Source organism: Phlebotomus papatasi, chromosome 1 (assembly GCF_024763615.1).
Source record: "Phlebotomus papatasi isolate M1 chromosome 1, Ppap_2.1, whole genome shotgun sequence".
Taxonomy (NCBI): Eukaryota; Metazoa; Arthropoda; class Insecta; order Diptera; family Psychodidae; genus Phlebotomus; species Phlebotomus papatasi.
The window spans coordinates 64,995,386-65,008,052 of NC_077222.1; the positions used below are offsets into that span (position 1 = coordinate 64,995,386).

The window sequence follows — 12,667 nt, forward strand, 5'->3', positions numbered from 1 at the left end:
GACTCTTTTCATTGGAGCGAAAACTTAATGAAAAAGTGGATAAATAAGTCACTTTTAATTATTCCAAGCCGTTTTTCGACTAATCCTTAAGCCCTTAAGTCTGTAGAGAAACTAAAATGACCGTTCCTACATACAATTTCTGGTTTTGATATGACTTAGAACTACGGTTTCTGGGTTATGACTGACTACTCTAGCTTCATCTTGATTTCAGTTGGGAAAAAGGAGGGGTTACAATATTTAAATAGATGGCTTTATTAAGGGCAAGAAAAGAAATTAACTTTATTTATCAAAAATTCCTTTATCTCAGTCATAAAAATATGAAAGTAAAGAAAGATAGATTTTAGAGATTGGGTTTTGCCCTCTAAATTGAAATTAAATTGAAAACATGGAGCTACACATAAGTTTACAATAAAGATGATTAAAAAGACAAGGATGAGTATCTTTCTCTGAAGCGATGAATCTAGGGATTCCGGTCAAAATCCCGAAATCCAAAATCCCGAAAGCCAAATTCCAGAACGCCAAAATCCCGAAAACCAAAATCCCAAATTCTTATAGAAGTGTCATAGCTACTTCCACGATTGCACCCGCGTTTGCTGGAGGCAAATGGAAATTTTCTGTGTCTTGGGAAATTATTTTAAACATTTTCCTCTTTGTAATTTAATCCTTTTCAAGATTTTGAACATTCGGGATTTTGGCTTTCGAGATTTTGGCCTTTTCGAGATTTTGGCGTTCGGGATTTTGGCTGCCACCGGAATCTAGACTTCTTTAAAATCTCCCCGATGCCATGTCTGTGTCTCTTTCATGGACGGGAAGATGAGTTAATGGCATAGAAAATACCTTGATGAACCCCCTTTTAAGGGGCAGTAGTCGTCCCATCCGTGACGAGGATACGTTCCACGGGGAAATATCTGCCTGGAGGTCAACCACGATGCATAAAGGTTCCGTAAAATTGGAGGAATACCTCCCGGGCTGAATTTTCTGGCAACATTCAATTAAACTAGCTTAATTTTCTAAAGATGTGAACAAGAAAACGCGGCATAAAAATGAGATTAGGGAAGATTTGGGAGTTTGGGTTTAAGAAAAGATACATATTAAATCCATCTCTTTAGTTCCTGTTTGAAGAGAATAAAAATAATTTTTATCTCCCGAAGTATAGGATTAAGTGTAAAAATTGATATTTTTACTTATATTTTAATAATAAACAGTTTTTGATTAATAAGAGGGCATTTCAAGAAGCAGTTGAAAATGATAATTGTTATACATTCAATAAAAATAGTTAGTGTTGCTAATTTATCTTAATATCGGTTTACAAGTCTTGTATATAAAGGTGTCACTGCTTTTAGATAATGTTAAATAACTAGATGTGTTAAATTGTAGTAAATTTATAGCGATATACTTAATAAACTAATAATTTCTTGTTACAGTAGATAATTCCAAGAATATTACCACTACTCAATTTATAGAAATGATAGAGATATAAATATAACTAGGTGAAAAATCTATCATGTTATTCATTTAGTAATAGAAATCTCAAATTAGTTATCAAAATACACCGTCAAGGCGTAATTTTTGATCGATACTGAGGGTGAAAGGTATTATTTTTAGTGATGAACAGCGCTAGCAATAATAGTATTATTTTCTCACATTGTTCTTTTTCAGAAAAGAGGAAGTATGTAACCCATGTGATTCTTAGAATCATGTGGATTCTTGAGTAATTGTTTAAAAAAAAATTAGTAACCGTCTTGATAGAAAAAGTCAACTAATCTGGTATTGATTTAGAGTTTTTTCTCTCATTTTCGCTAGTTAAAAGCTTGATTTTAGATTGGCAATGAGTATTCTTTTCTTTTTTGTCATTTCACGTAGGTTCATCACAATGTTCCCACAAAAGGGGCCCGAAGTAGATCTCAGAACATTAAGGGCCATACGTGTTCTACGGCCCTTAAAATTAGTGTCTGGAATTCCTAGTGAGTAGAAGATTCTTAAAGATTCTTTCTAGCTATAGCTATTTATTACTTAATAACTACTGTTTCTATCTTTATTTATTTGTCACTATTTTCTTTTCTTCTTTCTTCCATTAACTTTTAAGTAGTTGTTTTTTTTACTTCCTCCATAGAAGATTTATCTAAAAAATTTGAAACTGTCATAACTCTTTCCTCAGTGTTTTTCTCAAATTACTAAAACAATATACTTAAAGAATTTATATTTCTTTTGCAAAATTTCAGGTTTACAAGTAGTTTTAAAATCTATAATAAAAGCAATGGCGCCGTTGCTTCAGATTGGACTCTTGGTGTTGTTTGCAATTGTCATATTTGCAATCATCGGATTGGAGTTCTATTCTGGTACTCTGCACAAAAGTTGTTATAGTTTAGAGGATATAAGTAAGTCTTTCACATTATAATGATATGAGTCTTTTATGTGTTCTTCTTTTTTAACTTTCCGTTAACCTCTCATTAGACATATTGATGTTTAATGAGTGGATATTTCTGGCCTAATCTATATTTATCCGTGTTTGATGTGAAAAGGTATATATAAAAAAGGCCATAGCTCATGTCGTGCTCTGTTTTTTTTTCTTAATGTCAACAGAGATAATAATTAAAGAAGGTGAGATGGCTACACCTTGTAATTCAGACAACGCAACGGTGGCCCCGGCGGGTGCCTACGTATGCAACTTCAATCAGAGCACCTGTATAGAACAGTGGGAAGGACCGAACTTCGGCATTACCAGCTTCGATAATATTGGTTTTGCCATGCTGACAGTATTTCAGTGCATAACTATGGAAGGCTGGACCGCAATACTGTATTGGGTAATTTGATTTTGTTTGAAAAACCAAAACCCGATCATTCGGCTAATTGTTTTTTTTTAAATTCTTTTCATGTGTGCAAAATTATAAGACTTGAGACGTTGTACAAATTGAGAATGGACAATATTGTACTTGAACATTTTCCTATACAGACTTTTTATTCTTCCTACACGTTTCTGATTAAATTTATATCCTAACGGTTCATATACCCGACTGACTAACCCGAAAATAGCTTTTAGGTTAAAGGTTCAATAATCTCATTTATGGGAATTCTCTGAAATAACAAGCAGAAGAACAGGATTTTAAGAGTCCTACAGAATTAATTATTCTTACTCAACCATCATAAATCAAAATTTCTCCACAAACTTACTTAAATTAGAAGTTTAGCCATATAGCTAAGCCTTGTCTGAAGCCCATATCAATATTTATGAACTTATTAGTTTAGAATAAAAACATTTATCCCTTATTTGCGAAAAGTTATATTTTTGTAGGATTTTAGAACTCATAGTAAAAAAAAACATTCCATTGTATGTTTTCATATCCACTCGTCAATCACTAAAGATACAGCGGTGAGAGATATTATACAGAGAAAAATATTTTGTAAAATTGTTCGTAAATGTTTGTGAAATCCTATGGAGGACTTACGAAATGCTCATGAATCATATAACCCAAAAACAAGTTTGTATTGTACTTATTTCGCAAACATTGTTCGTAAAATGATCATTTAACGAACATTTTTTGTACTTTTACAAACATTTGTTCGTAAACACAAAAAATGTTTGTAATTTTTTGTCATTTGTTCATACATTTTTATTTGTCTTGCAAAAATTTACGAACAAATGACAAAATTTTACAAACATTTTTTCTGTGTTTATGAACATTTACGAACAAATGTTTGTAAAAGTACAAAACATGTTCGTCAAATGATCATTTTATGAAAAATGTTTGTGAAAAAAGTACAAAATTTTACAAACTTGTTTGTTGGTTATACGATTTACGAGCATTTCGTAAGTCTGCCATAGGATTTCACAAACATTTACGAACAATTTTACAAAATAATTTTTTTCTGTGTAGTTTGTGATCTTTACCTTTCAATAAGTCATTCCTGGGAAGGGAAACGCAATCTTATAATTTTATCTAAAATGCGTACTATATAGGGTGGGGTCATCACTTAAGAACGTTATATACTCATGAACAGCTTGCAAAAAACTTAAATTCTTATGTAAAACAGATTTTTCAAAAATCATTAAATTGTTAAACACATAAACTATTTATTTATGATTTTTTGAAATCTGTTTTATGCTTTCCATAAGTGTATCATGTAAATATACAAATGATGACTCCACTCTACCCTTTAAATAGTTTTTGCATAATAACTTTATTCATCTAGTATTGTAGTATAAAATAAAAATAGATTACGGGGAAATCATCTTCCAGATGGACCCCTAGTAAAAAGATAGATTAGTTACTTTATATCAATTTGACATTCCCTTTACACGATAACGTAATTCTGACAAAGACTGACTAAGAAAATTACTCAATGTTGTGGTTTATTGGATGTATTTTTCATTTTAAATTATCTACATGTATACAAATTCATTTTTGAAGAGCTAGATTCAAAATTGCAAACGAAATTCCTCTTTGATTTTATATAATTGAGTTTAAACCAAATTAGTGTTTATTTTGAGTTGATATCTCTGTATGCAGAGCAAAATTGTTGTTCAAACAATCTCATAATTCAACAATATCAATTAAGTGTATTGCTTATCTACATTCCTGAACTTATGCACTTCATTCTTGTGTGTCGAAACCAATTGCGAAACTTTCTCTATCCTCCTCCTCTCGTAGGATGATGATGATGGAAATGTTGGATGTCTGTTGCTTCTATCGACACTTTTCTCTCAATGTGCTGTGCTCAAAAGCACGTGTTCTACTTCATAACAAATCTAATGGCATTTTGCTTAAATTTCCAGACCAACGATGCATTAGGTTCAACGTTCAATTGGATCTATTTCGTGCCTCTTATAGTATTGGGATCATTCTTTATGCTCAACTTGGTTCTTGGTGTTCTCAGTGGGTAAGTTGGTTTAACTTAATACCATATCTCTTTCCTCAAGAGACAAAATCCGATTGCGATAATGGGGGGAGATAGAAAAGGGAAGAACTATTGGGGATTGCATTGATTCTTCATCAACATTTTAAGTGAATTTTCCAATGAGCGTGCCCGTGTCGAGCGACGAGCTCAATTCCACAGATGTCGAAGTAAACAAATATTTGAGGAGTCTATGGTGGCTTATTTGGATTGGATAACAATGGCAGGTTATTTTCTTTCCCTACTCATCGTCCTGTTCAAAGGAATAGGACTCTACAGTTCTCTTTTTCTCCCCTAAGTACATCATCCTCAAACAGTCGAGCTCCCAGATATACAAATAACTTTGCTAGTTTGTACTACAGATATAGTGTAATTTATCCTGAGTAGTTTACCTCTTTGCCTAGCCCAAAAAAATCACAGGATGTACAACTCAACGCAAACTTTAAATTTAATTTCAAGAAAATTAATCAGTTTAATAAAACTTGCTTTTAAAATCATAATTTAAATTTGTTTAATACATTTTATTACAAATCATGCATTTTGTTTAAAAAAAATCTTGTTTTGTTCATTTTTAACAAATCTGTTGACTGTAAAATATTTTTAAAAAAAAACTTGTTTGTTATTTGCTTTAAAAACAACAAATTGGGTTTTGATAAACCAGAATTAATTCGACAGACAATATATTGGCAGAAAATTCATAATCAGTAGGGGGATTCTATAACATTATGACAATGTCATATGACAAATTTACTTCGCAAATTCGAGATCACGACAGCATTAAGAGCCAGTGAGCGTTAAATGGCGATTGCAAAGACTTCCATAGAGAATTGATAGGGGAATGTTGGTATGGTTCGCACAGAGTGAACCTTCAAACATCGCAAATTTTCTTTTTGCTAGGGGAATGTTGGCATGGTTCGCACGGAGTGAACCTTCAAACGATGAGAATTTCCTCTTTGTTTGAAAAGAGCTAGTTCGTAATTTCTTAGCCATAAGATAGATAATTATTAAGTTCATGAGACGAGATGAGAAATAGTAAGTTAGCTCTTTGCAAACAAAGAGAAAATTCGCATCGTTTGAAGGTTCACTCTGTGCGAACCATACCTACATTCCCCTATAAGATATAGTTCGTCATTTCTTAGCCATAAGATCGATCATTATTAAGCTCATGAAACGAGATATGAAATAGTAGTTCAGCTCTTTGCAAACAAAGAGAAAATTCGCATCGTTTGAAGGTTCACTCTGTGCGAACCATGCCTACTTTCCCCTATGAGTCGATATTTCAAATATTTTTCCGAATTTATGACATTAAAAATTTAAAATTTGTCATATGTTATAGAATTTCCCTATAGATTAAAGTCTGTGTCTCTTCTATATAATAGGTATGCTTAGGCTTAAAGTACCGTATTTAAACCTTTCTTTGATAACTTGTGCACTGCAATTTTTCGTTACCTATTTTACTGCTAGAACTCAAAGACGGAGCAGTTATATAATTATTTTTTCCCAACTTGACACCTCTGTGGAGTTTAAACGGTAGAAGATAACAACTTCTAGTCTTCGGTGACCCCCAATAAAAAAAAACAATATCTCCAGACGTTTTTTTTTCTTCTCCCCACCCCCTTTATTGCCTCAAAAACCATGTTTTTTTGGTTTTTCTCAAAATTGGCCCAAGCTTTTCAATGATTTTCGGCTATATTTTAAAGGTAGTCCAAACGAACATCGTCCAAACATACCTATGGCCAGAAAATTCGCCATTTTGAAGTATTGAAAGTTTATCACTTTGAAGGGCTCACATTTTAACCGATTTGTTTATATCATATTTTATATTTGGATTTTTTGGAAAGATCTGAACTTTTCTTATCAACTGAATTTCTTATCAGTACTTTCTAATTCGACAAGTAATATCGTACTTGTGATTAATTTTCCCGTTATATTTGCACGTAGGGGAGACCGGGGCAGGATTAGCTACGTATAGCATTAGATAGTGGTATCTTATAGTTTGCATTTGAAGGAATATTGAGGAAACCACTCTGTATTCTAAATATATATTTCCCTTCCTACAAAGATTTTTTGTACAAATTATACGCAATGAAAAATTTCATTTGGTGGCTAATTCTACCCCGGTCTCCCCTAAGTATGTTACTTCTTAACCAATTGTCTAGTTTAATATTGTTTTTCGATTTGCGAATGAATTTAATCGGTAATAAATCAGTATACACCCAAAAAACATGAAAAGAGATAGCTAACGGATAGCTCTATCTAGTAAGTTCGAACATTTTTTTTTACATTTCGTGAAGTGAAGTTAAATGATAGTTTATTCTTGACAAAATTATGATTTTAAACAAACGGTTGCAGAGTATATCATGGGTGCAATTCTGAAGAGCTTCTAGTCACGACTAATAGCTTTCTTACTACTAGCTATAGGGGAAAGTACTCTTCCTTCGAACGTTCATGCCTTCGAATAATGTGAATTTTTGTTACGTTTCCTAATAGATTTCCACATTGATTGTTATATAACTATCAATAATTGATGACAAGCTAACTAATAGTTAATAGAAATGTGTAAGTGTCTTAGGAAAAATGAAAGAAAATTCACATTATTCGAAGGCATGAACGTTCGAAGGGAGAGTACTTTCCCCTACATTTTTAAGAAAAATAGGAGTATTTTAGTATTTTCTGTACATAAATGACATTTGCTAGGGATTATGGCCTGTACGCACTAGAGAAATTTATGTCCAAATTGAAGAGTTTTTCTTACGCAAGCGTAAGAAAAGCGACATAAATTTCTCTAGTGTGAAGAAGGCATTAGAAGAAATGGGGAGAGGAGTCAGTCTTGATTTGACCATGAATACGGGAGAAAGAAGCTCCGTGATCTGGGCCCGTTGGGAATGAATAATTGGTTATTCCAGGGCTCAGTGTTATACAATTTAATGTACTGAAATTACTGAAGGACTGGTATTTCTCCTAAAAATGTATAGTTAGTAGTGAGACTTACACTCTTTAGGCTATAGATGTTGTTTTTTAATATATATTAATTTATTAAATGTTAAATTTTTGAGTTGTACTTCCTTTGGAGCCCCGATAACCTATACTGACGTTTGCTAAGATGTTGTAGAATTGTGTGTATTTGTTTTGAGAAAAAAAGTATCTTTTAAACGAGCCTCCAAAAACTATAAAGATATTTAAAGACATTTAAAAAGTTTCTGAGGAACAGTAAGTACTTGCAGCTAAACTAGTTAAATCGTTTTGCTGGGTATCAATAGAGAGATTTTTAGGTTTAATACGGAGGGTCTAAACTAAATTCGCCAGCAAATGATGGTTTTTATTTTTAGAAATGCATATAATCCATAGAATGAAATAGATAATACATTTTTCAGTAAATATGGGAATGAGTAGAAGAGACTGGAACTAAAGAAAAATTTATATTTTCTGTAAGAATTTTCTGCTAATAATCCTCTACGGTTTAATGGGCACAGGGAAAAAAATAAGACGTGTATGCTGTTACTCATCTTAGGTTTTGTGTCATCTAGTCCCCCTTACCTCTTTCATTAAACATTCTTTTCTAGAAAGAAAATATTTAAGAACAGTCTAATTTGGTTATTGCCGGTTCAGCCCAAGTTCTCCCTACATATGGAGTAGTACTATATTTTCGACTACTACGAAGAGAATTCAAGATCAACAATATCGGAATCGGAGCACGTGCTCAGTTGCTAATGATTTCTCATTCAACTGAGTTAAAAAAAAAGTTTTTAATTAGGCTAAAAATCTCCTGCTGAGTAGAAAACTATTGGCACTGTATCTTTGTTTTTTGTAGTGAATTTGCGAAAGAACGAGAAAAAGTTGAGAATCGTCAAGAATTCCTAAAGCTTCGACGCCAGCAACAGCTAGAAAGAGAACTCAATGGTTACGTTGAGTGGATCTGTAAAGCTGGTAGAGTACCCTAAGCTTTTATTTCCTATCATTTCCCATTTAAGCTTATTAAAAACTTGCCATAAATCTTGGTGCAATTTATTTGAATTAAAATTGACGAAATTTTGTAAAATTAACGCACAATTTTATATCTTTTCCTAACAGAAGAAGTAATCTTAGCTGAGGAAAGGACAACCGAGGAGGAGAAAATGCACATAATGGAAGGTAAAATTGTTACCATAGTGATAGAGAGTGTGCTTCTGGTCACATGCGCACCAACATTGTGAGATGCTTTCGCAGAAAAAAGCTCCTCTTTCCACTTTTGCTCTTTTTCTGTGAATGCTTCCGTAAAGTTGTGAATGTCAAATACTCAAAAAGAAAAAAAATTCCCCTCTCTTTTCCATGCCATTCACATTGGGATACCTTGCGGGATTGTCCACAATCACAATATTTGGGTAGCTCGGAGGCGCGCTGCAGCGAAACGGAAAAAACTCAAAAACTTGGGAAAATCCAAATCAACAGATACTGAAGAAGAGGAAGCTGACGAAGACTGCGCTGATGACGGTATGTGTTGTGGTTAGTCGTATTTGAATACCTAGCGTTCACGAATTGGTTCGTTATCAATCAATCCAATCCAATTCAATCATTTATGATTGGTGGAAGTGTCCATAATGTTACATACAAAATATATTCCTACTATTTTATGTTCAGAAAAAAATATAACCATCAATGTTGCAAAACTTTCCAAAATTTCCACTTCAAAAATTTCTCTCTCTCTTTAGTTGTTTTTTTCTCTTATTTTTCTTAGTCAAAATTTCGTTAGGCAAATGCTTCTTTTAGTTGTAGATGAAAAGAATGTAAAATAAAAAAAATGAAAAATATGAAAAGAAGAGTTAGAAATAGGTTCTTGCTGTGATGAAAAGCTTCTCATGTCATTTCTTTTTGCAGTCGTTAAACGAAAAAAAGGTAAACGGAAACCCCAGTGAAAAAGGTGTTCAATAAATGGCAGGAAATATACGTAAAGAAAGATCTTTTGTCTTATTTTGAAAAAACTTTAATGGTTTTCTATACTGCAAATTCCCTATTTTATTGCTAAAGTAACGAAGAAACTAAATATTAATAAGAACGCATTGTCATGGTAAAAATTGCCATATTTCAATAGAGGGTGGCCTTGTCCCTCAATTTTTTTTAAATATTTAATGTCTCTAAAGATTTCTCATTCTGAGTTAACCCTTTAAGAATGACCTTCAAGAACCCTTTAAGAATGGGGACACCAGTGTCCCTAAAATAAAAACTGATTTTTTGGAGTATTTAGAGGACAAAATAATTTTCTGTAGTCAAAAAAGTATTTTTGTTTTTGGGACACCGGGTGTCCCACTCGTCTTTTTAAAGGGCTAACAACTAATATTCTATATATTCTAAGATCATATCAAAATTATCAAAATTTTTCAGTTTCATTTAATTTATTGTGAAATATTTTCCTGAATTCCGAAATAAAGATTCATTCGCTTCTAAGAGCTGGTCCCAATTGAGGTCGCGGAATAAAGAAAAAATAAAGATTTAACTTATACATACTTATGTTAAGTTTGAAAAATAAAAATTTTGTATCCTGAGTTACAGGCTTTAATATAGACGTTTTATATTTTCAAAAACAGTTCGGAAATTAAAGAAAACTTAGACAATCAGACTTAAAGAACAGATCTAAAGATTTAATTAAATATTTAGTGTTTAGTGTCAAGAACAAAAAATCTTTAAATTAAAATCTTTAATTTGTAAAGGTTTAGAGCGTCTTAACCTTGGTCCGAAAGATAAATTCAAAAATTAATGACAAAAATTTTTGAAATATTAATTTCAGTGTTCCTTATTGTGAATTTTATTACGTTTTGACTTAAAATAATCAGAAAATTGATACTTTCAAAATAGAAAATTTTAATAAAAAACACGAGTCAGGTTTTATAGGTAGCTTTAATATTTTTAAAACTAAAGGTTTATCTCGAAATTGAGGATTGTTTCAAAATATTAAAAAAAAATGATTTGGGTCTTTAAAATTAAAGATTTTTATTGAAGAATATAAATCAGGTTTTAAAGATTGACTACATTTGAGAGAAAAACGGGGGTGCGATTAACATTTTTTCCTCAACTTTAACACTTTTTAGGTGTAAAAATATATCAACATTTTTTAATGTTAATTTTACACCATTTTAAGCGTAAAATTAACATGAGAAATGGTAACTTTAACCCCTAATACACCTAAAAAGCATATTAACACCGATTTCGGATCAATACTTCAGGGTAAAATAAACATTTCCGGAATGTTATTTTAACTTTTTCAGTTTTCTCTCAATGTATGAAATTGAGTTTATATCGGTTATCTCTTATCAAAAATGTTCATAGGGAAGAGCCTGACTTGTTATAAAACCGTCCTGACTTATGATAGTTCATGTTTAAAAAACACAAGAACATAACTTAAAATTTGTGAAAAATAATAAGCAAAAATACATTAAATTAAGATTTAATCTCCTCTACTTTTGTTTTTTTAGTTATTGATTGAAATGTTGAATAGCCGAGTAAATTAACAATTTCTACCATGACTCTGCGAATTATTTAATTTATTTTGCTATTTATAATAAAAGATCACCAATTAAATCCCTCTAGTGTTAATATGCAATCGAATAGATTTCTATCATAGATGGATAATAATATTATAATTATATTACAAAGAAAGCTGAATAAAATTGATTTGTAACTAAAATGATACGCTAAATGATTTATGGCGAAAGTATGAGTTGAATTTTTTGTCGTTCATATACGCAAAACTTGTGTGAAATAAAAAAAAACCTGAAGTTGACACCAATTTCCCCAAATCTGCTCTTGCACTGACCAATTAGCAATTTATAAATTAATGGGAACCACACAGGAGAAAAAGTTTCTATTCCACTTTCCAAGTAACATCGCTAAACACTTTTAAGTGAAAATGTTCTAAGAACGGCCAAATAACATTACTTAAAACATGAGAAAATTACAGTAATAATTAAAATAAATTTTTAATTTTATTGAATTTGATTAAAATTTAGAAAATAAATATTTGCAATGATGTTTTACGAGGTTTATTAATATTTTTCTTGCTTTAATTGGATATCAAGATAGTTATGAAAAGACGTGTATAAAATTGATATTAAAAGCTAATTAATAAGATTTAATATAAGTATAGATGATAATTGTTTGACAAACCTCTGTAAACATTCTCGCAAAATTTACTATTTATAGTATAGAAGAATAAGAATAAAGGGGTATATCATTGAAACAATATTACTGTATTCAAAATATTTGAAATATTCAAAAATATTTTAGTTATTCGCAATATTCGCGAAACATTCCTAAAATATTCATTATATTATGATTGTTCAAAAACAAATTTGGTGTATTAAAGAATATCCACATTTATTTGTCAAATTCATCAATGAAATACTCTTTTGGAAATATAGTAAAATTATTTCCTTATAAATGTTTTTTCCACTAGTTTGTATTCAATTTACAATTTTATAAAATAATTTCTTCAATCTAATTATAGATAGTTTTTCATGTCTTCTTTATAATCATCGCTCTGTAGATTTTTATTAGAATTTTTGCTTTCGAACACCATTCTTCATTATTTCTATAGTTCTAGTTCCTATTAAGTTTGTTTTAAAGAATTCATTACCTTTTACTTAAACTGTAACATTTAGTGAAATATATAAATAATTTTACTAAAGAAAATATTTGATCAATGATATGTAGATGAAATTCCTTAAGACCGCAAAGTAAATAAAAAAAGATTGAGAAACTTAACTTAACTTTAATTCTTTAGAGAATTTCTTGTAGCATGTAA

The 12,667-nt window shown here is 31.1% G+C and overlaps 1 protein-coding gene across 1 annotated transcript in view; it reads left to right on the forward strand.

Moving 5' to 3' along the window:
• The window catches only part of LOC129799824 (voltage-dependent calcium channel type A subunit alpha-1-like), a 108,511-nt gene that overhangs the window by 52,266 nt on the left and 43,578 nt on the right, over positions 1-12,667 (forward strand). The window contains exons 4-10 of the mRNA XM_055844055.1: positions 1,864-1,964; positions 2,223-2,378; positions 2,584-2,804; positions 4,775-4,878; positions 8,705-8,820; positions 8,965-9,024; positions 9,259-9,363. Of these exons, the coding sequence (XP_055700030.1) occupies positions 1,864-1,964; positions 2,223-2,378; positions 2,584-2,804; positions 4,775-4,878; positions 8,705-8,820; positions 8,965-9,024; positions 9,259-9,363 (863 nt within the window). The remainder of the gene's footprint in view (positions 1-1,863; positions 1,965-2,222; positions 2,379-2,583; positions 2,805-4,774; positions 4,879-8,704; positions 8,821-8,964; positions 9,025-9,258; positions 9,364-12,667) is intronic.